The 27540-nt window shown below is 38.5% G+C and overlaps 2 protein-coding genes across 12 annotated transcripts in view; one reads left to right on the top strand and one right to left on the bottom strand.

The window, feature by feature from the left end:
- NCAPG (non-SMC condensin I complex subunit G) overlaps positions 1-13323 on the top strand; it is a 32954-nt gene extending 19631 nt beyond the window's left edge. Inside the window, exons 14-21 of the mRNA XM_037132754.2 lie at positions 1006-1230; positions 6950-7131; positions 7397-7571; positions 9623-9784; positions 10018-10156; positions 10563-10649; positions 12175-12244; positions 13123-13323. Coding sequence (XP_036988649.2) covers positions 1006-1230; positions 6950-7131; positions 7397-7571; positions 9623-9784; positions 10018-10156; positions 10563-10649; positions 12175-12244; positions 13123-13243 — 1161 coding nt within the window. The 3' untranslated portion in view covers positions 13244-13323. The remainder of the gene's footprint in view (positions 1-1005; positions 1231-6949; positions 7132-7396; positions 7572-9622; positions 9785-10017; positions 10157-10562; positions 10650-12174; positions 12245-13122) is intronic.
- Positions 13324-15431: 2108 nt separating this feature from the next.
- LCORL (ligand dependent nuclear receptor corepressor like) overlaps positions 15432-27540 on the bottom strand; it is a 112940-nt gene continuing 100831 nt past the window's right edge. For 8 of the 11 annotated variants that reach the window (XM_053672477.1, XM_053672479.1, XM_053672478.1 and 5 more), the window contains 2 exons: positions 24271-24297; positions 15650-15738 (listed from right to left, as the gene is read on the bottom strand). In XM_053672477.1, coding sequence (XP_053528452.1) covers positions 24272-24297 — 26 coding nt within the window. In that variant the 3' untranslated portion in view covers positions 15650-15738; position 24271. Of the gene's footprint in view, positions 15739-24270; positions 24298-27540 lie in introns of all 11 variants that reach the window. The other 3 variants (XM_053672487.1, XM_053672488.1, XM_053672475.1) reach the window with 3 other exon arrangements.

Raw genomic sequence — 27540 nt, 5'->3', positions numbered from 1 at the left:
CTTTCTTATATCAGGATAGACTCAGACAAATTGCTGGGCCTTCTGGTTTACCTCCTTTTATAAAGGAGTCCAGTCCAGTTCATTGAAAACTGAATTCACTGTTAATGAAATCTGAATACTGAGCTAATAAAAGAAAAATCCTTAATGAAACTTGATAACCTAGAAGATTATTGATTTTCTAATTAATGCTTTTTATTGGTTAGAATAATTGTGTTGTGTTGATAGGTAGCTTAAAAATAATTTCAATGCTAATTGACCAGGTTTTCTAAATCTTTAAAAAATAAGCAATAAAGTCATAGTTGAACATACTTACTTTTTTATTTTATTTATTTATGTATTATTTTTGTAGAAAATGTTTATGACTTTCTTGGAGTCACACAGAATAGGCCTGGGCAAGGCGGCTGCTTCCAGGGGCAGAGCTTCCACCCGAGTCTCCTTTTTCTAGACGAGTTTGGGCACGTTCAGGGCGGTATGGCCGTAGACCGTGTTTACTTTTTTTGTTTTTATTATTTTTTAAAAAATATTTATTTATTTATTTTTAGAGAGAGGGGAAGGGAAGGAGAAAGTGGGAGAGAAACATCAATGTGTGGTTGCCTCTCACGTGTCTCTGCTGGGAACCTGGCCTGCAGCCCAGGCATGTGCCCTGACCGGGAACTGAACCGGCCCCCTTTTGCTTCACAGGCCTGTGCTCAATCCACTGAGCTACACCAGCCAGGGCCGTATTTACTTTTTTAAAATAAAAGGAACATATAATATTTCAGCCTGATAGTAGTTTCAGACTACTTTTTGACTAAAGATGCACTTTTTCTGAAGGAAGTGTAACTAAGTGTTATAGGGCAAATAAACAGAAAAATAACTAAAAATGGAAATTTTAATTATTTAAAAAATGTTATTTTATGGAGGCTTGATACTGTTATGAAATTAGACTAAGAAAGTAATTTTATGCAGCATAGTAATTAAAAGGCTACTGAATTTGCTTTTTTGGCTGGGGGTGTTTCAATTTAGGTTTTGCAGATTGACGACGTGACACTCAAAATCAGTGCTTTAAAGGCGATCTTCGACCAGCTGATGACATTTGGGATTGAACCGTTTACAACTAAAAAAATCAAAGCCACGGAAAGCGAAGGTGCAGAAATAAACACTGGTGATGAGCAAGAGTCGAAAGCTGAAGAAGTGACTGCTACCGCCAAGAGTGTTCTGAAGCTCCTCTCCGATTTCCTGGACAGCGAGGTGAGACGTGGTCTCAGCCCGGTTGTTCCGCAGTGTCCTTTGCAGCCTGTTCTGCAGCATGTTGTGCGTTTATGTTCTTTAATTTTTAGGCTCCAGTTTAAACTTGGCCAACGCTTAAAAATTTTACCTTTTCAATATCCTAGTTAAATTCTGCTTTCACTTTCAGCATACCTTAATTTCTCCCCATCCAGTTGCTCCCCATTCAGTGTTCAGAGAATTGAAGTGTAAGCAAAAATGAAATGAGTATTGGAAAGGGTTGCTATCGTTTTTTCATTTCTTTCTCTGTCTTTGGGATTTATGACTTAAAATATTTTCTCCCCATGAGTCTTAAGAGATAAAATAAATTTACATTGGGTGGCTGGAAGTCCTAAGATAGGGAATGGGATTGCATCTCTTTTCTTAAGATACTCTTGAACTACATCTTCTAACATGTGTAAACGTTAAGTTGAAAGTTTTCATATTGTTTTTTTAGCTGAGGTAAAATGATGTAACGTGCATAGTGGTTGTGAAGTGAGCAGTGTTTTGGAACTTAGTACATGCGTAACACGGCACAAGCACCGCCTCTGATTTTTAAACACTTCCATTGCCCCGGAAGGAGAGCTAACCCATGAAGCAGGTGCTCTCTGTGTCCCTTCCCGCAGCCCTAGGCAGCCGCCACTCAGCGTTTTGCATCTGCGGATTTAACTGTTCTGGCTGTTTCACATAAATGGAACCATACGGTGTGTGACTTTGTGTCTTTCTCGTAGCTCATCTTCGAGGGTCATCCATGTAGCTTATATCAGTACTTTTTCCTGCTTGTAGCAGCTCAGCATTCCATTTAATGCCACAGTTTATTCAGCTCTTCATCCATGAAGGATATTTGGGCTGTTTCTACCTATGTAGACAGTGCTGCTGTGAACCTGGTTTTGAGTACTTGGTCTTTTGGGTATAGTTTTAGGAAAGGGATCACTGGGTTTTATGGGAATTTTTTTTTTCTACTTAGAATTCCCCCTAATGTAGTTAATTAACATGTCTAACATCTTATTTTTTAATGAGAAAATTTAAGGTCTACTCTCTTAGCCAATTTCAGTTATACAATACAGTGTTACTGTCTATAGTCACCGTGTTTTACATTAGGTATGCAGAACTTACTCATTTTTCTTAAGGCGTAACAGAACTTACTCATCTTATAACTCAGTCTGTATACTTTCACCAACCTCTCCATAATTCCCTCACCCTTCAGGCCCTGACAACCACTCTTCTACTCTGTTTCTGAGTTTGACTCCATTCATTCATTCATTCATTCATTTATTTAGATGCCACATATAAATGACACTGTACAGTATTTGTCTGTCTTCATTTGGCTGTTTCACTTAACACGATGTCCTTTGAGTCTTTCTATGTTGTTGCAGATGGTTTCTATGTTGTTGCAGATGCAGGTTTAACTTCTTTTTTATGGCTGAACAGCATTCTGTTACTCATTTAGATAGACACATGCATATCTATACACACTACCCCCCGCGTCTTTATTCACTCACCCATCGTTGGACACATAGGTTGTTCCCATAGCTTGGCTATTGTAAATAATGTTGCCACAAACATAGAAGTGTAAATATTTCTTGGAGATCCTATTTTTATTGCCTTTGGTTATATACACAGAAGGTATTGCTGGATCATATGGCAAATTTATTTTTAATTTTTTGAGGAACCTCCACACTATTTTCAATAGTGGCTGTACCAGTTTACATTCCCACCAACAGTGCACACGTGTTCCTTGTTCTTCATAACCTCACCAAGACTTGTTAATTTTTGTCTTTTTGATGGTAGCCATTCTTACAGGTATGAGGGACTATCTGCTTTTGGTTTTGATTTATATTTTCCTGATGATTAGTGATATTGAGCACCTTTTCATGTACCTGTTGGCCATTTGTGTCTTTGAAAAAATGTCTATTCAGTTTCATTGCCCCTTTAAAAACTTTTTTATTTATTGATTTGAGAGAGAGAGAGAGAGAGAGAGCGATTTGTTGTTCCACTTACTCGTGTGTACATTGGTAGTTTTGTTTGTGTGGGGGAGGAAACCTGCAACCTTTGGCGTATCCAGACAGTGCTCTGACCCACTGAGCTACCCAGCCAGGGCCCTCTGCCAATTTTTTCAATCGGATTTTTTTTGCAATTGAGTTCCATGAGTTCTTTATATATTTTGGATATTAACCTTATATTGGATATGTAATTTGCAAATGTTTTCTCTCATTTTGTGATGATTGTTTACTATGCAGAAGCTTTTTGGTTGATGCAGTCCCACTTGTTTTCCTTTTTTGCTTTTGGGGTCAAATCAAGAAATCTTCATGAAGACCTATGTCAAGGAGCATATCCCTGTTTTCTTCTAGAAGTTTCATGGGGTTCTATGATTTCTTTCTTTAAATTGTTGAGGATCTACAGAACTGTTTCCATAGCAGCTGAACTATTTTCCGTTTCCATCAACAATGTACATGAGTTCCAGTTTTTCCACACCCTTAGCAACACATTATTTTTCATTTAAAAAAGCTTTAGCCATTTTACTAAAGTGGCACCTCACTGTGGTTTTGAGTTGCATTTTCTTCATGACTCATAATGAATAGCTCTGTGTGCTCGTTGGCTATTTGTGTATCCTGTTTGGAGAAATATCTGGTCAAGTCTTTTGCCCATTTTAAAGTTAGGTTGGCCTTTTGGCGTTCTTTATGTATACTGGGTAGTAGATCCTTATCAGATAAGTATGAGAAACAAATATTTTCTCTTATAGGTTGTTTTTTTACTTTTAAAATAATATCCTTAGGTATGTAAAATTGTAAAAGTTTTGCTGAAGACTATTTTCCTTTTGTAGTGTCACGCCTGGTGCTTTTGGTGTTGTGTCTATGAATATATTGCCCAACCCAAATTATGAGGGTTTATTCCTGTGCTTTATCGTGAGAGTTTCACTCCTTTAGCTTTTCTATTTAAGCTGTCAATGCCAGTGTGAGTTCATATTTGTGCACAGTGTGAGGTGGAGACTCACCTTCATTGTCTTGCCTGTGGACACGCTGTTGTCTCACTCAGCACCATTACTGAGAGTCAGTAGAGCATGCAGGTGTGAGTTTATTTCTGGACTCTCAGTTCTGTTCCTTTATTTATGTTTATGCCCACCCAGAGTGTTTGATTAACTTCATAGTAAGCTTTGAAATCAAGAAGTTGAGTTCTCCAGTTTTGTTCATCTTATTCAGCATTGTTTTGACTATTTGGGGTCGCCTGTAATTCCTTATGTATTTGAGGATTAGCTTTTCTATTTCTGCTAAAAAGTCCATTGGAATTTTGATGGGAATTGGGTTGAATGTGTAGATCACATTGGGTGATATTGCCCTCTGAACAATGTTAAGTTTTCTAACCCATGAACTTGACATCTTTCCATTTTTTTAGGTCATCTTTCACTTCTGTCAGGAATGTTTTATATGCTTCGGGGTACAAATCTGTTACTTCTTTGGTTAAGTTTACTCCTCTGTATTTTATGTTTGGATGCTATTGTAAAAGGAATTGTTTTTCTTAAAATTCTTTTTGGATTCTTTGATGATGTTGAATAGAAATTCAACTTTCATGTGTTGATTTGATTTTGTAACCAACTTTGCTGTATTCATTTATTAGCTCTTGTAGCTTTTTGTGTATGTTTGTGGATTCTTTAGGATTTTCTCTATATAGGATCTTGTCCTTTGATGAGATACTATTTTAATTCCATCTTTCCAATTTGGATGTATTTTATTTCTTTTTCTTGCCTAATTGCTCTGGCTGAAACTTCCAGGACAGTGTTGAACAATGGTGGTTAAGCAGGCACCCTTGTCTTATTTCTTATCCTAGGGAAAAATTTTTAGTCTTTACCCATTGAGTATGATGTGGGCTCTTCAAAAATGTCATTCATCAATTTGATGAAGTTCACTTCTGTTCTTCTCAGAGTATTTTTTAATCATGAAAGCAAGTTTAATTTTGTAAAATGCTTTTCCTATATCAATTGAAATGATCATGTACTTTATTTCTTTGTTTTATTGATATGTGATACATTACATTGCTTGGTTTTCTTATGTTGAGCTGCCTTTACATTCTAGAGATAAATCCGTTTGGTTATGGTGTGTAATGTCTTTCATACATTATTGGATTCAGTTTGCTAGTATTTTGTTGGATCGTTACATAAGAGATAAGTTGGTTTGTAGCGTTGTCTTTGTTCGGCTTTGGTATCAGGGCAACACTGATGAACTGAGTCAGGAATTGTTTCCTCTTTCTATTTATTGGAAGATTGAGAAAGATTGGTTAGTTCTTCTTTGAATACTTGTTAGAATTTGCCAGCGAGTACATCTGGTGTTGGACTTTAAGTTTTGAGAGGCTTCTGATTACTTATTCAATATGTTTCCTGTTACAGGTTTGTTCAGATTTTCTATTTGTGCTCGAATAGTTTGGTAATTTTGTGTTTTTAGGAAATTGTCCATCTCATCTCGATCATCTAATTTGTTGGGTGTCTGGTTGTTCATAGTATCCTCACCGTCGTTCTGTTTCTGTAAGGCCCCTTGTCATGCCCCCGCTTCCCTTTCTAGCTGTATGTGCATTTCCTCTGTTTCGTCAGTTTAGCTGAAGGTTCGTCAGTGGCGTTCATCTTTTCAAAGAACAAACTCTTGTTTTCATTGACTTTTCTTCGTAATTCCCCCCCCCCTTTTTTTTTTGCTCCTTAAGGTGTAAAGTTAGGGTATTGATTTTTTTTTTTAATGTAGGCATTGATTGCTTTATATATCCCTTGGATCATTGCTGTTGCTGTATCCAGTAAGTTTTGGTTTGTTGTGTTTTTACTGTCATTAATCTCTAAGTACATTTTAACTTCCTTTTTGATTTCTCTGACCTGTTAGTGTGTAAGAAGACTGTATTATTTAATTTACACACATTTGTGAATTTTACAGTTCTCTTACTGCTTTCCAGATGTATTCCATTGTGATTGAAGATTATGGTTTCATTCTTTACAAAGTTACTGAGACTTGTTTTGGGTTACATAGGCTTCTCTTTGATGTTCCATGTGTACTTGAGAAGAATGTATATTCTGCTGTAGTTGGGTGGAATGTCTGTGTGTTTGGTAGCTGTTGGTGGTTTATAGTGTTAAGTTCTCTATTTGTTATCAATTGCCCAGTTCTGTCCGTTACCTTAAGTGGAGCATTGAAGTCTTCAGTCACAATTGTAAAGCTGTTTCTCCCTGTAATTCAGTCAGTGTTTGTTCATACCAGTGACTTTTTTAAGTATAAGTTGACTAAACTCTTCAATCAAAAGGTAGAGATTGACTTTTGAAATTCTGAGTTGGTGCACTGTGTCTGCACATGTGAAATGGGGGTAATGTGTCTGTTCGGTGGGTACCTTCCTTTTGACAGCAGGGACTTTTACTAAGGGTTTTGCTTTCTTTACTATTTTAGCATTATGATTAGCATTTAATACTTACTGATTTTTGGTTTGACAACATTTAAATTTGCCTTTTGGTTCTTCTAAATGTTTTTAAGGGAATTGAAGTTTTAATAGCTACACTAATAATTTGTCACATAGCCAGAGCCTAAAAGAAGAAACACTCTTTTATGCCTTTAACAAGTTCATAATAACATGAATGGTTTTTGGATAGTTTATATAAAAATATTGTAGGACAAGCTACATTTTAAGTCTTAAAAAGGAAATACAAATAAAAATTTATTTTAATGAGAGCCATTTTTATTAGGTGTCTGAACTCAGGACTGGAGCTGCAGAAGGACTGGCCAAGCTGCTGTTCTCCGGGCTCCTGGTCAGCAGCAGGATCCTGTGCCGGCTCCTCTTGTTGTGGTACAACCCCGTGACCGAAGAGGACGTGCGGCTTCGGCACTGCCTGGGGGTGTTCTTCCCCGTGTTCGCTTATGCCAGCAGGTATTTACTTAGTCAAATTAGTAAATCAAAGACTTGAAGTTAAATTCACACTCCCCAAGAGTCCGGTCGGTAGTATCATTTTGTTGCTTATTCTTATCCTTCAGTGGTAAGTGGTGGAATAAGAAGAGCTTACCTAGATTTTATCTACCGGAATTACTTGGAAAACGTCCTATGTCTCGATGGGGTGAATTTTATACATAACGTATATTTTTAAGAATCATAAGCTTTTTTTTTGCCTGTGTACTTTTAAATTGTCTTTCAATAGGACTAATCAAGAGTGTTTTGAAGAAGCCTTTTTCCCAACCCTGCAAACACTGGCCAAAGCCCCTGCGTCTTCTCCTTTAGCTGAAATAGATATCACCAATGTTGCTGAGTTACTTGTGGATTTGACGAGACCAAGTGGATTAAATCCTCAGGCCAAGAATTCCCAAGATTATCAGGTGGGTGAGTAGGTCAGTTTGTGGATGGTAAGGATGATAATTTAGGATGCAGGTCACTGTTTTGTTTTGTAAAATAATCCCTCAGATTTCTTGAAATAGAAGCTACATTTTGATCTTGAGATTTCTGGTATATGTGGTAGTGCATAACACAAAGTAAGAAAAAAAATACTTTGGGAAATGTGGAGATGGAAGTAATCAGCGCTAACATGTTTGCTACTGAAAAGTTACCCAAACTAGCCACCCTTGCTGTCTCCTAATTTTGGCTTACCTGGTATCTTTCTGATAGGAGGAAGGAGAATTCAAAGAATGAAACTTGACTCAAGCTTATTTGCTTTTAATTCAAAGAAGATAAGTTAACCTAAAACTGTCCTACAAATTAAATTTAATCTGGGTTTTTAATTAATATCTGAAATGCAGTTGACCCTTGAACGCCGTGGGTGTGGACTGCATGGTCCACTTACACACAGACTTTTTCCCAGGAAGTTTATAGTCTGCTCTCCATAGCCTGAGGTTGCAGCCATGGTTTTTAATGACTGTGGATCGAAAATATTACTTTTGATTCTTGGGTTGGAATTTGTGATGTGGGGGCTGACTCTATGCCTTGTTCTGTGCCATTTTATGTAAGGGACTTGCGCGCCTGTTGGTTTTGATTTGCAGGGCTCCTGGAACAACTGCCCTATGGCAACTGGGAGGTAACTCTTACTGGGGAGTCAAAAGTGACGCAGATTTTTGACTGCGCTGGGAACGAAGCGTAACCCCCGTGGTGTTCAGTAGTCAGCTGTGTTGATTTCCTGTTTTACTTGGTATTTAAGGATGGTATACTTCGTTCAAATCGCTACATTACACATTATGGGAAAGATAAAATATATTAGGCAAAATATAGTAAAGGTCAGTGATGTAGTTACTAAGTGCTTTAGGACCTGAGAAGAGGGCAGAGTGTATGTGGTAGGGTGAGGAATATGGCATTATTTGTTTTGTACTGAGTAACATTCAGCTAGGCCATGTTGGGGTTGGGGGAGTGGCGTGGGTAGAGGGAAAGAGACTTAGGAAGGGTGACTGATGTAGTTGGTTGTGCATGTTTGTGAACCATGGGACGTATCTTTCTGGCTGAGAATCCTGAGTGGGGCCTGTTAGAACATTAGGCTAGGGAATGTGGAGCTGGCTGGCCTTATTAGCAGTGAGTAACTGCAGAGCGTAGAATGGAAGGGCTAAGGGGATGAAAAGTAACTTATTAGACACATTAATTTGGTGGTATCATTACTGAGCTGAATTGCTAAGAGGAATAGAGATGAATAAAGGGCACAGTTAAAAATGTACAATTAGGACATAAAAGTTTATAGAAAAAGAGTAATAGAAAATAGAAAAAAAAAGAATAGTAGAAATTGTGAGAGAAAAGAAATACGGGTACGACAGCCTGGAAGAAAGAGCTTTGAGAGGCAGGGAAGATGGAGGAGCCGAGGTAAGGAAGAGTCTAAGTACAGGTGACGAGATCTCAAAGATGATGTTGACGTCGTTTCATTGGGGAGCATTCTCATGATGGGTATCGTGGAAGAGTGAGGGAGACAGGGTGGGCAGAGGAAGAAGCTGACTTGCAATGAAGTCTGAAGGCCCAGGTGACCCCACAGAAGATCCATAGCTGCGGTAGTCCTTTGAGGTACCCAGAATTGAGACAGAGCTGGGCTGTTACACCCATGTGCCCACCAGTTATTGGGTATGGACCACCTCTTGGGGAGGAGGTTTGACCTTGGGCAGGGCCCACTGCCTTCAACTTGTCCGTTTTGCTTCTGAGAACTGTTATCCTCTAAAATGCGTAGTAGCTGGAGGGTAAGTGCTTCGGTTTAGTAGAAGGAGTGGATCTGGGCCCTTCCCACAGCATCCACTACAAACCCTGGAGAAGCTCATTGTGGGAGGAGTGTGTTCAGTTTCGTTTGAGACATTTTGCCTTTGGGATGATGGCAAGATAATAAGTTGGAAATGTTTGTTAGGTGTGCAGGACTATATTTTAATCATACCATTTTCAATTTACAAAGATTTTTCTCTTGATTTTCTAGGCCTTAACAGTTCATGACAACTTGGCTATAAAAATCTGCAATGAGATCTTAACATGTCCATGTTCTCCAGAAATTCGCATCTATACCAAAGCCCTGAGCTCTTTAGAACTCAGTAGCAGTCTTGCTAAAGATCTTTTGGTCCTGTTGAATGAGATTCTGGAGGTAAAGTACTTTCCAATTACTCCTATTATGTATATATGTTATCAAAGTAGAATTTACATGGTTGTATTAAATTATACATGGTAACATACTGTGACTTTGCTCATTTTGAATTAATTCCTTCATAAGTTTAATAGGATTTTAGAATGTTGTGAAATAACTTGATATCAGCATCTATCTTTTTTAAAAGATTAGAAAATGCTGCATTTAAAAATGTTAAATGTTTTCTATTGTAGCAAGTAAAAGATAGGGTATGTCTGAGAGCCTTGGAGAAAATCAAGATTCAGTTAGAAAAAGGACAGACAGACGCCGGTGACCAAGCTGTGACAGCGCCGGACGCCAGCGCCACGGGGACTGCCTGTGAGAATGGAGATGGTAACACGGCCCATGAACCCGAATACGTACCACCTTCTCTTCTCTTCTTTCCCGAGACACTGTTGCTCCTGTAACACGTGGTTGGGCTTCAGATATGAAAGGGAAATTTTTCTAATTAATCCCCTTGGGAAAGTGTATACTGCGAAGTGTTTATTCTCAGTAGAACACTCTGCTTTTACAGTCTTGTTATGTGTACATTTCTCACCCTATGACATACTTTCTTTTTAGGAGTTTTGCTTGCTTACTTGACACGACTCACATTTTTGGGAGCACTGATTTATGATCATCTTTGAGTGGCTTCTAATGGGGCTGGTTGTCGTTTCTGAAAAATTGACTTGGAAAGATCACTTAAAATATTACATGAGGCTATTTTTTTTTTACATTGCTGCATTATTTCCTTTAATAGGAAAGAATAAAGACGTATATATAACCCCTCTCAAGGCTGTAAAAGCAACCCGTGCATCAAAATCCACTCAGCGAAAGACCGACAGAGGTAGAGTCCGTGGGCTGACCAGCTTTGTTAGTTAAACTGCCATTGTGTTTTCTAGTGAATTACTTTCTTTGTGAGTTTCCTACCTGTCTCATTAGGGACAAATGTCTTGGGTACTTTTTAATTCTTTCAGCTGATAATTTTTGCTTTTATATTTTAAAAAATAGTATCAGTGTTGCTGTAAGTACTTTTGTTTGAAATATGCAAAACATCATGTTGCAAAGGATTATTTGGATTAAACTGATTTTTATTAGCAAATGATCAGTGATTTTATATTGTTAGTAATTTGTGTTAAGTAATTTTGTCCCTTTTATCTGCCTGGTATTTTTCTGTGCTCCTGTTTTCCTTCCCCCCATTTTATTTCATATTGCCCCAATATATTCCCAGGGGATATCCAACAATAAGGGAATTTGTTGGAATGATGTAAAGGTTGACTATTAGGGCATCACTTGGAAAAAAATCTGTAATTCAAGATTTTATTTAATTGTTTTATTATTTTCTTATTACAAAAGCAGTGCATGCTTATTACAGAAATAACATCCAAGCATACCAATATAAAGAACACTAATAACATCCCAGGAGCCAGCCATTATTTTAATCCTTGAAAAACATTTTTTTTTTTTAGGACGTTTTCTATGCAGGTTCAATATTTTTCTAAGTGGAATCTGGAATCTGGCCATAATACAGTTTTATAGCTAGTTAGTTATTTCAATGCTAATTGCTGGATGTCCCAAATTAGTCCCATATTGTTGGATATTTTCTTGGAGATAATTACATTAGAAGTTTAAAAGCAAATACATAAGGTTCAATTGAAAAACAACCCAAGTCCCATATGAATAAGGTTTACAGATTTCAACCAAATGGTCACACTGAACATATGGTTTTGACAAGGTTGCTTTTAGTCAGATACTGTCCCATTAGAACAACACTTTTTTTCTTCATAGCTCCAACTTTAAAAATAGATTTTACTTATTATCAAGAATGGGGAGGAACTCAGGCCAGACTTTGTCTTCTTAACTTTATCTCTAGCAAGTAGAATTTTTGCAGCTCTCCACATATAAAGGCTTTAATTTTTATACTGAAATGTTTTATAGAACAATTTAAATTTGCTATGTATATGTGATTGAATATTTTGCAAGAAGCTATTACCTTACTGACTTAAATTCTATTTCTTTAAGACCTGTTTATGGGCTTTTACTTTAATTTTCATTAGCTTCTCTATACACTGTACTGTAGCCATAGTAGAGGTACTTTCTTTATATAGCATGTTTTTCACATGCTTTCCTCTAGTTATGTTTAACTAAAACTGGCCTCCCTAACTTACTTTCCATATTTCCCCTTGCCTATTATGAGAGCTTATACAATAGAAATTAATGTTCCTTAAATTCCTTTTGTGTTATTGATAGTTGGTATCAAGGCGGATGGGAACTTTGGAGGAAATGTGTTGAAGAGAGAAAATAAAGGATGTAGGTAGCCCGGAAACAGAATAATAAGCAGGTGATAATTTTGATAACAAACTCTCTTTAAGGACGAAGGAAAGTGACAGCTTCCGCCAGGAGTACCAGGAGACGACGGACTTCTGAGGCTGACTCTGAGAGGTATGCCGTGCACTGGTAGAGCACGCACAGGTCTAGTTTTTTTGTTGTCTAGAAGTAGGAAAACATTCCAGTGTGTTTTACTGTTGCAGAGAAATTCAATCTATGTACAAGATAATCAGTGTCTTGCATGCCATTATCAAGAGCATTTGACTTCTATGGCTTTTTTTTCGTATTAGTTGGCATAGCCTTTGCTACTGGGTAGTCATCTTTAATGTGTTCTTTCATTTTTTATTTCCACGTATTCTAGTTACATGATCATGTGTACTTGACTGCTCTCATCTTGAATTGACAACTTGTCTACATTTAGAATAGACTAATTCTGCCTATAATTTGGATGTATTTGTGGTATAGTGTTTGTATTTGGTTTCTGCCAATTAGCCACTTTTGGAATCTGAAAATTGCAGCTGACTTACATTCATTTATTCATCGGAAAAGCTGTGTGTTTATTTTTAGACTAAGTTTTGACTAATTTAAAAATCTTTGGGGGAAATATGACATTTACAGTGTTTTAGGAATTTATTGCCTAAATCAAGAGAACTTAGTTTTTTCCCCATTTCTTCCGTTCTCCAAAAAACTCTTGGGAGGTTATGGTGTTTAATTACAAGCTTCATTACAAAAGTTTGGGGTTTTTTTCCTTCTGTAAAATACCAGGTTCTCCATGGCTGTAAGAAAAAGTTAGCTAGGTTTCCATGATTTCAGTTTGCTGGATAGCTGTCGTGGTTTTTTGGTTTTGGTTGAGCTTTTAGTTTTAAGCTTAGTGGAATTAGGGTATCAATTACACACTGATAGAATGAGAGTCAGAAACAAAGTTTTATTTATAAATAAACTGTGGTTTTAAAGCTTGTATTTAAATTGGTGTATTTTCAACATCTGTTTAGTGATCATGAAGTTCCACAGCCAGAATCAGAAATGAGGATGAGATTACCAAGACGAGCCAAAACAGCAGCACTAACAAAAAGTAAACTTAACCTTGAGCAATTCCTCAATGAAGTAAATTAGGAGAAGAGACGATGGAAGTGGGATCCTTTTACAAATGTACTTTATTTTCAGTTCTTTGCTTTAATAAACTTACCCTTGTGTCCAAATTAGAAACATTTTGCCTGATGTCTTGTAGGACTGTCTGCCGTGTGATGATTCCACATCACCTGGCCTGGGCCCAAGTTTCAGGGCAGCGACTGTCGGGGTGCCCCACACACCACCTACATCAGTCCCAAGGATTTAATCAGACTCTAAAGTGGGCCTAGGAATCTGCTTTCCAAACAGGGTTTCCAGATGATGCCTGCGAACTCTCCTGTGCAAGATCATGGTATTATGGGCAACTTTTAAGTGTAGCTACTGGTTTACATTTGAGAAGCTTATGACTTAGGTGGGGCAGGTCCAATACAGACGAACACATTTCCGATCTCAGAACACATTTACAAAGTGACACGTCAAGGCCAAATGAAGTACCACAGACTTGCTGGACATGAGCTTGCTCCCAGGGAGAAGGACCAGTGGAAGGAACCAGAGCGCCCAGCATTCCAGTTAAACAGTGCTCATTTTGATAATTTTGTTTTGTTTCTCACACTAGTAAAAACACTGATACTGCTACCTGAACGGGCAGTCTCTCTTCCTAGAACATTTGCACACGAGAACCCTAGTTTGCTTGTTACGATGGTGTTTCCTGGCCTGGGGAGATGTTCGTATGTACATGCAAGTTATGGACTCACTTTCTGAGTTTTGGTATAACAGTATTGTGGGTAAAAAAAGTACTAGTGGGAAAATAATATAACAAAAAGTCCTCTACTAGTTTTGGGGCACTGTTTCTTCACTGTCAATTTCATCTACCTTCTGAAATTGGTACTTGCCTGACTTAAGATGTATACTCTATGAAATCAGTCCCCTTTCCTTCTGCAACACCCAACAAAACCTTATCCATCTGATAGTTGCCTTTTCTCTTTATTACTCATAATAGAAATGCCCTAACATTGGATCTGTTTTCATAATTGTGCTTTATTTACCAGAGGCCAGTTATTTAAAGTGATGTTCTGAGTTGGAACCAAAGTTAAGATAGTTGTGCTTTTTAGAACCGAACTGCTATATTACATACTACACATGTGCTTTATAAAACTCGGAAGTATAAAGGGGTCTGAAAGGAACAGTAAGAATGCTTGAGAAACAGGACGAGGCAGATGTGATGGTCTAAAACGATGAGAAGTGGGTGATTTTCATTCTGTTGGCTTCTGTCTTTTCCTGTGCTTCTAATTCTTGATGTAAGCTTTTTGTTAAATTCCTGTTTTAAAAATATTTGGGGGTGGGGTAAGAGAAATCAGGACTTACGTCCACAAACTACACAGCATTCACCTCACAGCCAGGCCGTCCACAGGGAAGGAGCCACGCTGTGTATTTACACAGACCACCCTATCAAAGCTTTCTTCGTCTGGCTGGGAAGATAAATCAAGCACCAAACCTCTAGTATTCTTACTATTCAAGTTTTAGACACACAATCACATAAGCCATCGATGAAGCTGTGCTTTTGCACTGTTAGAGTTAAAGGCAAGGAATAACCTGGTGTAAAAAATCATTCCTTTACACTTTAAAATAAATGGCTAAAAATACAATAAAATCAATAGAAGTAAATCCATTTACCATTTTTCATTCCAAACTGGTAACTTACAGAAACCAAACTGTATTCTTGTCTGTGAGAGGCACATGTTTGCTGAAAGGTAAACATGCAACTGTGCCACTGTTCTTACAGCCCACAGAGCCCAAAGGTTTAAAATTACAGAGAAAAAAACTCGTCAGCTCAAACTCTCCGGTGAATGCAGACATGCATCGATGAACACTTGATAAACTATGATCAATTTTTCTATACATATATAACTTTGAAAAAGATAGACTTCTAAGAGATACCTTTGCCTTTCGCCAATTTACTTCGAGGTAGTTGGTATCCACCTGTTATACAGCTGTTCATGGGTCAGGTCATCATCACAAACCTTTACAACACTAGCCTTCTAAGTCACATAATCCATTATATATTAAAACTTTGAGCAGAGAAATAAAATGGGACAGTTACATATTTAAACTTAGGGCATAAAAAATTGATAAAATACCATTAAAAGGAGAAACATCAAATCCATCTGTACTGCAAAAATTCCACAATGGTCTGATGTAAAACATGGAAAAAACATACAAAGAATCAAAGTGATTAATGCTAATGATTTTATATAAAGACAAATCACAGGACTAGAAATTTCAAGATCAACTGATAAATGCTTATTGTTCAAAAGAATATTGACGTACAAAATAAGGATAGTGCAAGAAGAACTGCAATCTATTTCTCTTCACTTTGGAGATTTTGGTTATGAACTGTACAGCTTGCCAGAGATGCTGCTGTCAAATTCAGATTCCATTCAACGGGACGATTAAGGCACATCTTAATGGGGCTCAAGGGACAGCTTGCTGCATTCCCATCAGACAAATCCAGTTTCTCATCAGTTTTCATTTGTAGCACGCTGGAAGAAAAACGTGTAAAACATTTCAGTTTTACTTTGGTTTCAAAGAAGTTATCAACCCTGTAAAGGAAAATTGAATTGTTTTATTTTTGGGACTTCTAAAATGCATTTATCACCCTGCAAGTACAAGAGGTGTTTTGCTGTGTTGTTCGCTCCTGCCTCTTTCCTGAACTGAATATAATACAAATGTAAGCCACGAACTTGAGAGGTCAGTCCCTCAGATACCACTGGATAAAGAAAATCTCTGCATACACAGACTTCATCAGCATGCAGAACAGCGTGGCAGGATTCGTCCCTTTTAACTTGCACTTTAGCCTACCAAGGATCAGAGAGCCACTTTGACAAAATGGACTCAAGCTGTGCTGAATGCCTACTATGGTCTAGGAACATTCACATGTGTTATTCATTTACATTTTGTAATAAGCAAGCAAGGTTAGTATATGTATTCTCATAATGATAAATGAGTCTTGGAGAGTTAAGTACAAATACGCCTGAGGTCGTAGTCACTGGGCTGGACCTGGAATCCAGTCCTTGCTCTCTCCCTTGTGCCTGCCTACTGGCTCCCTGATGAAAACCTTTAGATTTAGAGTCCACTTGACAAGCAATGCACAGGTAATCTCGAGCCTTCATCATAGTTCACATCTTTTGATGTGAGCTTTATGGTTATAAACTAACTGGCTTGCTATGCATCAGCTCATTCAATATTAACTGACTAGTTTGGTTGGACATCATTCCTAAGCTTTACTCAATCACACAGGTCTGATCTCATTAGTAAAGGAAATGCATTGTGACTTGTTGGGGTTGGTAAAGGGCAGCAGCATCCAGGCTTCAGTAACATTTTCCTAATCTCTCCTTGCCTCTCAAACAACTGACTCATTTGCCATTCAAGAAACCAGAGAGATTTAACCCATTACACATATTAACAGCTATCATGTTCTCACTGAATTCTTCCTAGGCAGGCAGTCCCAGCTCCACTGAATGAGTTTCTATAGAAAGGAACAAATTGACAAAAACTCTGAACTAGCTTAAAAGAGTACTCATTAAAGAGTAAATCACTTCAACCGCCAAAAGACACAGGTGTGATTAATAGGATTATATTAAAGCACATCATGGCCTAACTTGTGACAAGTTAAATATCCAAAGCAATATATCTCTATCAAATCTTAACTGGTTTTTGAAAACACTTACATTGTTTACTATTAGACTGATGGGCCCTCACGGGCCTCGTTTTGTTTTTCCTTAGCAAAGCTCAGGTACAGCAGTAATGCTCTCTTCCTCCAATGGCTCCAGGCTTCGTACTTTTATTTGTGTTCTCAAAGTATAGCATGCCCTGGCCAGATGGCTCATTTGGTTGGAGTGTTGTCTCGTGCACCCCCCAAAAAGGTTGTGGATTCGATTCCCTGTCAGGACAAATACCTAAGGCTGTGGGCTCGGTCCCTGGTCGGGGTGTACACGGGAGGCAACTGATCCGTTTCTCACATTGACGGTTCTCTCAAATAAGCATGTACTCGGGTGAGGATTTACAAAAATGCTTGATTTACACTTCTTTAAGAAACTAAGGCAGGCTATGCAAGTCATATTAAGGTATCTTGGTAGAGAAGTACATAAAAAAGCACGGAGCAACAAATTCATGGCCATAAAAGCTTCTGTTTTATGTTTGTTATTTGATTGGCAAAGGTATATTCATTGTAGAGTAATACTTTAATAACTATGTTATTTTTTGCAATACTGTGAAGACAGGTTTTTTGTTTGTTTTTACTTACACTCTAAATTTGGGCACACAAACTCCAGGGATGCACAAAACTATACACATAGTTTTTCTTCCCATACACATGTGCATAGGAAGGAAAAAGAGCTAAATGTTAGTACTAATATACAGATTGGCATGTGTAATTCACAAGTATACACAAACCTAGTGAGTGTACAAAGTTGGGGCACCACTGATCTATCAAAAAGTAGTACTAGAATAATACACCTATCTTATGAAACTGCTAACAGAGACAGAACAGCAGAGCTAGAAGAGAACTTTCTAGATAACCCTCACCCCCTTTATAAAAGATAGGGAAACTAAGATATAGGAAAATAGAAAAATAAACTTTTCCCTCAGTGTTCTAACCACATGTATATGGCCTAAGAGAAGAACCTGAATCTCTAATTAGTCTACTATCACCTAGAATACTTTTCAATTCCATTTTTATGGTATTAAGTTATTTAACACTTACTGAGCAGCCACTAACCACATGTATATGGACTAAGAGAAGAACCTGAATCTCTAATTAAATTAGTCTACTATCACCTAGAATACTTTTCAATTCCATTTCTATGGTATTAAGTTATTTAACACTTACTGAGCAGCCACTATGAAATATAAACATGAGACAGAATTTGCAAGCTAGAGGCATTTTTAACAAATATACCTTCATATTTGAAAACTAAAATTTTGACTGAACTAGGTTTAATGCCAGGAATTTGTGGCATAATCATACACATTGGTAAGAAGTGAGAGATTAATAATTGTTCAGCTTTTCTTGATGTACTCTTTAAAGTATTGTTTCATTTGTATATTATAAAAATAGGTCCTTATGTTTAGAAAATCACTGCAAAATAATTTATACAGTGAAGTTTCACAACTGCAGTTGGCCATTGTTTCTTGGGTATTGTTCACATTGACATTTACACATATTTGTGTTTCAACTATTTCCTCCTATACAATCTGTATACTGTCCTGCATCTTGCTTTAAAAAAGTATGTACATTTTGACAGCATAGGGAATACAGTCAATAATACTGTACTATGTATGGTGCGAGGTAGGTACTGGAATTATCAGGGGAACTTAGTAAAACGCATGACTGTCTAACCACCATGCTGTACACCTGAAACTAATACAGAATAATACTGGATGTACACTGTAACTGAGAAATAAAACAGTAAAAAATAAAAATATGCATATTTTCCAGGTTGCTTCATATTTGTACAGTGAATACTCAATACTTTCACACCTACATAGAATTCCACTCCATGGATAGGTCATAATTTACTTTGTCAGTCTTCAGTTGGTAAGACTTTTAGGCTATTCCAATCTTTTGCTTAAAATCTCAGTATACTGAATCCTGCTGTATGTGTGCAGGTTAACTGCAGCGCTGATGTCTAGCAGGATGGCTGGGTCAAAGGGTGCTTTTCAAATTTTGATAGATCTTTACCAAATGTCCTTCATGGACTGTACCCTTTACACTCTTAATATAGAAATGCCTTTCTTCCTTCACACTCCTACCAATACGTAGTGGAACTTAGGGGTTGGGGGGGAATGATAGGGGAAAAAAGGGTATGCCACTGTTTAACTTGCAATATTTACATGAGGAAGCTTAAGCTTATTTTCATTTCTTGGAAGCCGTCTTTTATTTTCCTTTTCTGTGTTCTTTGCTAATTGATCTTTTTCTTGCAGATACGCAGTTAAGATTAATCCTTTGTTGTATGTTTTACAATCCCATTCCCATCCCTACCCTGCCTCACTCCTAAGTTGTTTGTATCTGCTTATGGTGATTCTGTCATAAACCCACTCTAAATTTTGTATCAAGTTTATTAAATTTTATTTCATGGCTTCTCTGCTTTACATCATAATTAGAAAGCTGAAGCAGTAGCATTTAAAGTGGCTTCTCATCTCCATATCCAGGATTCTATTGAAACCTCAGCAACAGTGTATGCGGCAGACTCCTTGAAAGTAGAGAATCAGGAAAAAGAATGTAAACACCTGGATCCTATTCTGACACTAAAAATAATCATCCTACTGACCCTACTTTGGACAAGTAACCTTAGCCTTCTTCAGCTTAATTCTCATCTGTAAGAAGAAAAATAACACATCTTCCCTGCTTGCCTTACGCATTCCTGATGATCTGATGAGAGCCCATTCCCATGCTCTAAAAGCCACCCACCGCTGTAGACAGACGCAGAGGTTTAGTTTAACACTACATACTTTGGTGAAGGGAGGAAGAAGCTGGAGAAGAGGTACTTATCGTAACCTACATGGTAGGTGAAAACTGAACAAGGGCGAAGCATGTTGAAATGATGAAGACAACTAGACCTATTTTTAATATCTTAGGGGTTTCATCCACCCTGAAGCAGAGCCTCCTTATACCATCTGAACGGATGTTTACAGAATACGTGCACTTGCAAAACATAAAAGACGAAAATCTTTTGTGGGTCATTTAAATTGACAGTCACTGATAATTGTAACAAAAAAATTTTTTTAAAAATCCAGCTCTAATAATTTAAACTTGTTTTATTACTGGAGATACATTACAGTTCATTTGTCATTTAGACAATGCACTTTAATGTAATGTAGCCAAACTGCGGGAAACAGTAAATTTTAATGTGATTAAGACAGGCCTGAAAATATTTATGGAGCAGTTGCTATTGTGTCAGGCACTATGCCAAAAGCTTGTTTTGCATTACCTTATTCAATTCTAACCACTACCGATGGAGGCGCATAAAAGCGAGAGGACTTACCCGGGTCACAGAACTAAGGGGAAGTCTTCAGGGCCAGTGACCTATGATCCTACCTTGCATACTAACTCTTGGAATGTAATTCTGTCATGATTCCACCAGGCTAACATGCACTCACCTACTACTTCAGAACACCAACACGTGGCAAGTGTCTGATCGACAGGTTTCCAACAGGAAGACACCCTGAAGGGCTGTGGTGATTCTATTTAGGAGAGCGACAGAAGTAGGCATGCAGTTTCCTCACATTTAAGTAAATAAGGAGCTGACAGTCATCTTTCCATTTCTCAAGGTAAATAAAAAGTGTCAGCATAGACTAACGTTTCTGAGAGCCACCACAAGAGTATTCTTTAGGTTGAATTTCACAAATGAATTCATCTTTTCAAAGGGATAAGAAAGGAAGCTGTACACAGGGAGAAAATGTTTTCTGGTGTGGGACTTGGAATTGCAATAGTTACTCTATTTTACCTAATTCCGTAACCTACACCAACCTGGCCTCCAGGTCTTTCACTTCATGAACATAGGACTGAAGTCACTAATGAATTCGTAAGTCTGGTGCATGATGTTACACTTTTCAGCTTTTTGCCTTCCTAAAAATATTCAAAACTTGGCCATTTCCTCTGCTACGGACTGAACCGTGCACCTCCCATACTGTATGTTGAAGCTCTAACCCCCATAATAAGAGAGACCCGACCTTTAGGAGGTAATGAAGGTGAACTGAAGTCACAGGGTGGGGCCCAAAATGATGGGGTTGGTGCATCTGTAAGTGCAGAGGACACCAGAGGATAGGAAAACGGCCACCTGGAAGTCAGGAAGAGAAACTGAACCCTTCAGACCTTGGTCTTGGACTTTCTAGCTTCCAGGGCTGTGAGAAAATAAATTTCTGTTGTCTGCCACATAATGTTTCTTTGTTGTTTTGTTTCCTGCTGGTTTTTAATGGTATCCCAAGCAAAGTAAGACATCCTCTTTCTTGAAACTTTTTTTGGCTTTGAAACAAAGCACACAATACTGGCTCTGCTTCCTTGCACTGCAGGTCACTACCCTACCTGGCTAATAAATGTTGGAGTTTCTCAAGGCTGAGTCCCAGGCTTTCTTCCCTTCTGATCCGGTAATTTCTCTTTAGGGTTCTCATACATACTCAGTTTCGGTCAGTAACGATACCCTAGATGTCTTGTCCGCATCCACAGCTATGCGACACTCCAGAAGGAGTTTCCTGAGTACTCAACCTAAAGCAGCTCCCAAGAAATTCTTACATCTCCTAATTTCACTAATGGAATTTACCACTGCCTTGTGTTTTCTACTTCATTTTTTCTCTCAAATACAAACACGATGAAAATAAAGATCCCTGCTGGTCTTCTCAGCATATTATTTTCAGCACCTACCGTATAGAAATTGGATAAATATTTGTTAAAAAAATAAATCTGGGACTGTGGCCACAAAGAAGTAACAAGAACTGGATTTACCCTTTCATTTTAAGCAACAGATAAAACATATAAAGTTTTTTTTTAAGTCAATGAAGGACAGGAAGTGCAAGATGACAGCGATCCCTGAAAGAAGGGAAACGAGGGGTAAAAATTATCATCCGCTCTAGCTTATCATCCAGCCTGGTGAGCTTCCAGGCTGCAGTAGATGGACAGGAACCCAGAGAACTTGGAAATCTTCCTGACATGAGCAGACTTGGGAGGTGAGGAAGTTTAAGTCAGCTAGACTTGGTGTGGCTGAGTCCCTGACAGAGCTGCAGAGAGACAGCTCGGAGATCTGCACAGGGTCGCCCTGGGGTCTGGAGATACTGATCAGCATGGCTGTTTCCCAAGGTGGTGAGACTGGAAAGGACCAGGTGGGAAATCCCTACTGAACCTATAGGGCTGGATATTTGTGTTCACACCAGCAAGAATGGAAAGACCTCTTAACACATGGGACAAGAAGAGGAATCTTCAGGTAGTGCTGTCACCCTAACGAGTGGTGTCAAATTAGCCCGAGCTGCTGAGAGTAATCTTATTAAAATAAACTCATCACAAAAACAAACAAAAATACCCTAGGTACAGGGATGGCTGTTAATGAGCCATTGTGGTGTTTATTTTGCAATACATATAATATTGAATCAGAATGTCATACACCTGAAACTAATGTCAATTATATGGCAGTTATACCACAATGATTTAAAAAAGGTTCACTTCATATGATAAAGGAACCAATCCATCAAAAGTACATAAAAATTCTAAATGTACAGGAATCTAATAGAGCTTCAAAATACATAAAGCAAAACCTGATAGAACTAAAAATGATGAATAGCAAAATCCAGAATAACAGTTGCAGTTTTCAACACCCCTCTCTAAAAATCAGTAGAACAAGTAGACTGAAATGCAATAAGGGTGGAAGAGTTAAACAGCACCCTCTGAACTGACTGAACACACATTTCTAGAACATTCCACCCTAGAGCAGAAGAATACACATTATTTTCAAGGACATACAGGACATTTATTAATGTAGATCTGGGTAGACTCTGACCCATAAAACAAATGTCGGTAAATGGAAAAAGATTAAAACCATACAAAGCATATTTTAAAGCCCTAAGAGTTCAATTGGAAGCCAGTAACAAAAATATCTGGAAACTAAACAACACACCTCTAAATAATGCATGGGGCTAAAGAAAATCACATGGGAAATCAGAAAATCCTTCTAATTAAATGAAAGTGATAACAGCACAGCAAAGTCTATAGGATAGAAAGTTTTTAGAGGCAGTTTACAACATTGTGGTCACAGTAGGAAAGACACAATCTTCCTTCTGCCTTTACAACACCAGTTTCTACACTAATGGTTCTCAAAGTGTGGTCCCTGGACCGGCAGCAGAAGCATCACGTGGGCCCCGCTCCATAGCCACCAAATCAAACTGGTTGGAGTCTAATCACGTCTTTTTGAACAAGCCTTCCTGGTGATTCTGATTCCCACTACGGTTTCTAAACCACTGTTCTAAAGGAGTATGGTCCTCACTTGGACTGAATCTCTATTCTAAGAGCCACTGGAACCACTGCAAGTACGTAACCATAGCTGCAGAGAACCTGCACGGTCTGTGCTTCACATAAGCTCCAGTCTTCACCACACTACCCTCCTCCTTTCTTGTTTGACCCTAGACACATCAGTCATGTCTTATCCCTTTTCCTGCCGAGAATTACAGTGCCTCCGAGTTTTGTTTTGAACATGCAATCCCTTCTTCCTGGAGAGTCATTCCTTCCCAGGAGAACCAGTTCTCTGCCGCCATCCTGGTTAACTCCTACTCAACGCTCACAGCTCCATTCCATGGCCATGTCCTTAGGAAGGTCTGTCCTCACTTCCCTGACTGGATCAAATCTCTAAGGAATTCTCACTTACCACCTACTAATTAAGAAGTTAAGATTTGTGTAATTATTTACTCAATGTCTGTCTTTCCAAATAAACTTGACCCATGAGGGCAGGAACCATATCTGGTTTGTGCCCCATAATCCCAGATGTCTACCATACTGCTTGGCACACAGGAGACGAACATTTTTGAAAGAGTAAATTAATGGGGTCTATAGATTCTAGCTTTCTATATTTATATAATATAGAAACAAAGCCTCAAGTAAATTTTCAAGGTTGCTTGGAATTAAAATAGGGAAGAAGCCAAAGTTTTTTTTTTTTTTTTTTTTAAACAAACACAAAAACAAGATAAAACCTGGCCAGGTGAAATCATTCAGACACCTAGTCTGCTTTTTTTTTTCTTTCTTTTTTATAATCAAATGATAGGTGAATTCAGTAGGCATAACATGATAATCACAGAATGCTCAGCTCCATTACAAAGAAAATGGCTTACAGCTCAGGAAGCTGGGGGTAGGGGGCTGGGAGGGTAGCCAGGAGAGCTGAACTAAGAATCTTGAATTCCTTAGTAAAGAAATAGAACAAGGGGGTACAAAAGGAGAGAACACTGGAGGAAGGAACTTAAGGTCTGAAGCACCAAGATTAATCTCTAACAGGTGGTAGGAGCTGTTTAAGGAGAAAAAGGGCAACCCTTGCACTTACCTCATATAGACAAAGCAGGTCTGGAGGCTGCAGGGAGAGAATAGAGATTTACAAAACGATAAAACTGGCACTCAGGGCTCCCCCAGCATCACTCTGCTGGATAAAGACAAGTCTAGTCCCACAAAGATACTATTTGACAGAACTGTACTGTATTGTGTGGGGAGAGGGAGTGGACAATGGCGGGGAGTGGATGGCTTTTGGGAGTAATCTGGATATAGTAATTTCACTTTACTAAAACAAAATCCAATGACTGCTTCTAACCACTCCACCTCAACGTTCTACTGGTACCAACAGGGCCGCTGAGCGCACCTCTCCTGAGAGGACCAGGTAAATCTTTAGGCTCTGTGGGCTCCATGTGGCCTCTGTTGCAATTACTCAGTTCAGCTCCCGTGTGTGGCACAAAACCAGCAACAGAAGATAAGTCAGTGAAAGGTGGTGCTCTAATAAAACTTTATTTCCAAAGTGGGACGTGGGCCAGGCTCCTGAATTATGTTTAAAACTAATTTTATACCCCATATACACTAGTATGGAAAATCAACCAAGTAATCTTTCTTCAGTTTATTACTTATGTTGCCCAAAACAACTTGGAATATTTTTTGATACGTTTCCCAAGTTCATGCATTCCTTCTGCGACTATCACAGTAAATACAGAAAAACCCTAGTACAAAACCATGTACAGCAACGTTTCCCAATTATGTTCCCCAGGCCATGTTCGCTAGGACATAAAAAGTCCCATGTATATATAGTTGGAGAACACGGTTTAACATGTTAATGGGGCACTGTGGCTCAGTAAGCACAGGAGAGACAATGGAGCCTTTCTCGGCACTGCACCCCTGTGGACCCTCGCACACAGAGCCCCGGGGGCTTCTGTATTTCTTGGGATACATCTCCAGAATGCCTGTGCAGCAAATCAAATTAGGGTGACTGGGAATCATCTGGAACTTTTTTTTCCCTATCAAAATGAAATTCAGAAAATCATCTACTCTAGCTTCATAGTTTTTCCATTAAATGATAATAATGATGCTAAATAATGGCACGTGAAGAAACTGTGAACTTTAAATTTTATTTAAAAATGTTAAGGACATTCTGCTTCAAGGGTTGCCTCAACCATACAAATTTAAAAGAACATCTTGAGTTAAGACTCAAAAAATTTGGTAGAATGTTCATAAGTAGGACCAGAGGATGTGTGGTTAGTCTGGGTTTCAGGCTGTTGAGGAATATACTGTTAATTTAAGAACACCCATCAGTTATATACCTGTGTGGAAACCAGCATTCAGAATGAAAAGAAAATGCATATTCAGTCATTCTTGAGAACAGATGACAAACAGGAGAAGCAGAGAAAACTGAACATTTTTTCAGTCATCTCAGAATCCAAATCAAAGTGTCAACTTGAATTCTAATTTTTTATGGGAAAAATTTAACATTTTAGGATGAGACCTATGAATTTAGTAGCTTCAAGTCCACATTAGGTTATTCTAGTTTTAAAGTTTCCTCAAAGGTGTCCAAAGACAGTTTGTTTATGTTCAGCTATAGATCAGGAAAAGGTACCCATTTGCTCTGGGAACTCAAAAGACATTGATATTAAAAAGGTATTATTTCTAAAACTCACACTCCATTATCAATCAAAATAATCTCCTGCAACTAGCCCTTCATACACCCCATTTTGCGCCCCCCCCCCCCACCCCAAATCTCTACTGCGTGCTACTCTTAGAAGAGCGGCCAGAATTACACCTCGATCAGACAGTTTCTCACTATTCACAGAATGAATTCTTGGCTTGGTCTCTTTGTCCTGTTACACCCACTCGGTGTATGCAATAAGGATTAACTCCAAGGCCCACCTTTCTCTATGCTTACATTCTGGCTGCAGAGATAGAAATCACAAAACTGTTCAATCCAGTTATTTCTTAGGACAGTATTTTAAACCTATCCACATTACTAACACCTACCATACAACTTTCACACTACATCTTGATTCATAAAATACAGATCCTAATACCCCTAACATTCTGCCCATGAACTTACTAAGGGATTTTTTTTTTGTCCTCATACATATCCCACTCTTCTGCTGTTTTAAGAGAGAAGTGACTCTTATGGCCAAGGCTAGTCTTGCTATTGATGCTCCATAATATCCAATAATTAAACCAGGGCCTTCACCCCACTTTCACTGCTTGCCTTTTCAGTTTTATATCTTCCTCCTTTCATTTTCTACCGGCTTCTCTCATCGGCACCTAACATTCTTTTTTGATAAACCTGCCTTAAACAGGCTTCCCTTTCATTACTTCCCTATGTCCCCTCCAATCACAGCCATTTACAGTTTTCTGTGCTAATTTCCTCCCACTGCATGTACTCAATCACAAGGTTTCTGGCTCTGTTAGTCCACCACACTGCTCTCTCCCAAATCAGTAAAATAACCTCTTGTGTTCATGTTCAATGGAAATGTACCAAGGCCTGTTATCAAGGGTTTGCACTGCTGTTTTCTCCAGTTATGACGCATTTCCTTTTCACCACCCTCTCCTGCCTTCCTCTCACCTATTAACCACTCTTATCGGTTTCCTTTGTACAGCGTTTTTCTTTTCTCCATATCCTTGGGGCTCCGGGATGCTAGGCCCATCCCATTTTACAGCGAACAATCTCTTCAATGACTTGCTGACACCAAATCTTTACCTCTAGCTCAGAACTCTCTCCCGAGCAAAACCCCATATTAAGTAATTGCTTCCTAAACATCTCACTGGATACCCTGGACTCCTTATGTCTAACACTGACTATGTCACATGCTCTCTTACACCTCAGTGCATGTTACTACCACCTATCCAGATGTGTAAGTCCTAAACCTGGATGTTCCCCGGCATTCCTCCACTCTCTTAGATGTACTGATTCTACTTCATAGATTTTCCACAAATGTGTCTACTTTTCTCCATTAATGTCACTAGTAGGGCTCAAAACATTTCTTTCATTAACTCACAGTTTGGGCTGTGCTTCCCTCAGTAGGTTTATCTTTTGCCATTTTCCATCTACCCCCTGCCCCATCCTTCATTCCCATTTTATGCCTCAGCTATTTGAACAAAATTACTTAGTGTTCCAAACAAGCCTGTTTCATCACCCCAACTTTTGACATGCAGTTTGCTCTGCCTGTGTACTCCTTTCCCAACTCCTACTACTTTGGCATCCTTGAAATCTCAGCTTAGCTGTGACTATACAGAAATCCTTGCCTAATTCTCCAAACCTGGGTCCAATTTCCCTCCTATCCTCCTCCAATCCACGTCTCTCACG

This window comes from Artibeus jamaicensis, unplaced genomic scaffold (assembly GCF_021234435.1).
Source record: "Artibeus jamaicensis isolate MK-2021 breed Jamaican fruit bat unplaced genomic scaffold, CSHL_Jam_final contig_76, whole genome shotgun sequence".
Taxonomy (NCBI): domain Eukaryota; kingdom Metazoa; phylum Chordata; class Mammalia; order Chiroptera; family Phyllostomidae; genus Artibeus; species Artibeus jamaicensis.
The sequence above is the reverse complement of the archived record's forward strand: the minus strand, read 5'-3'. Positions and strand labels throughout refer to the sequence as shown.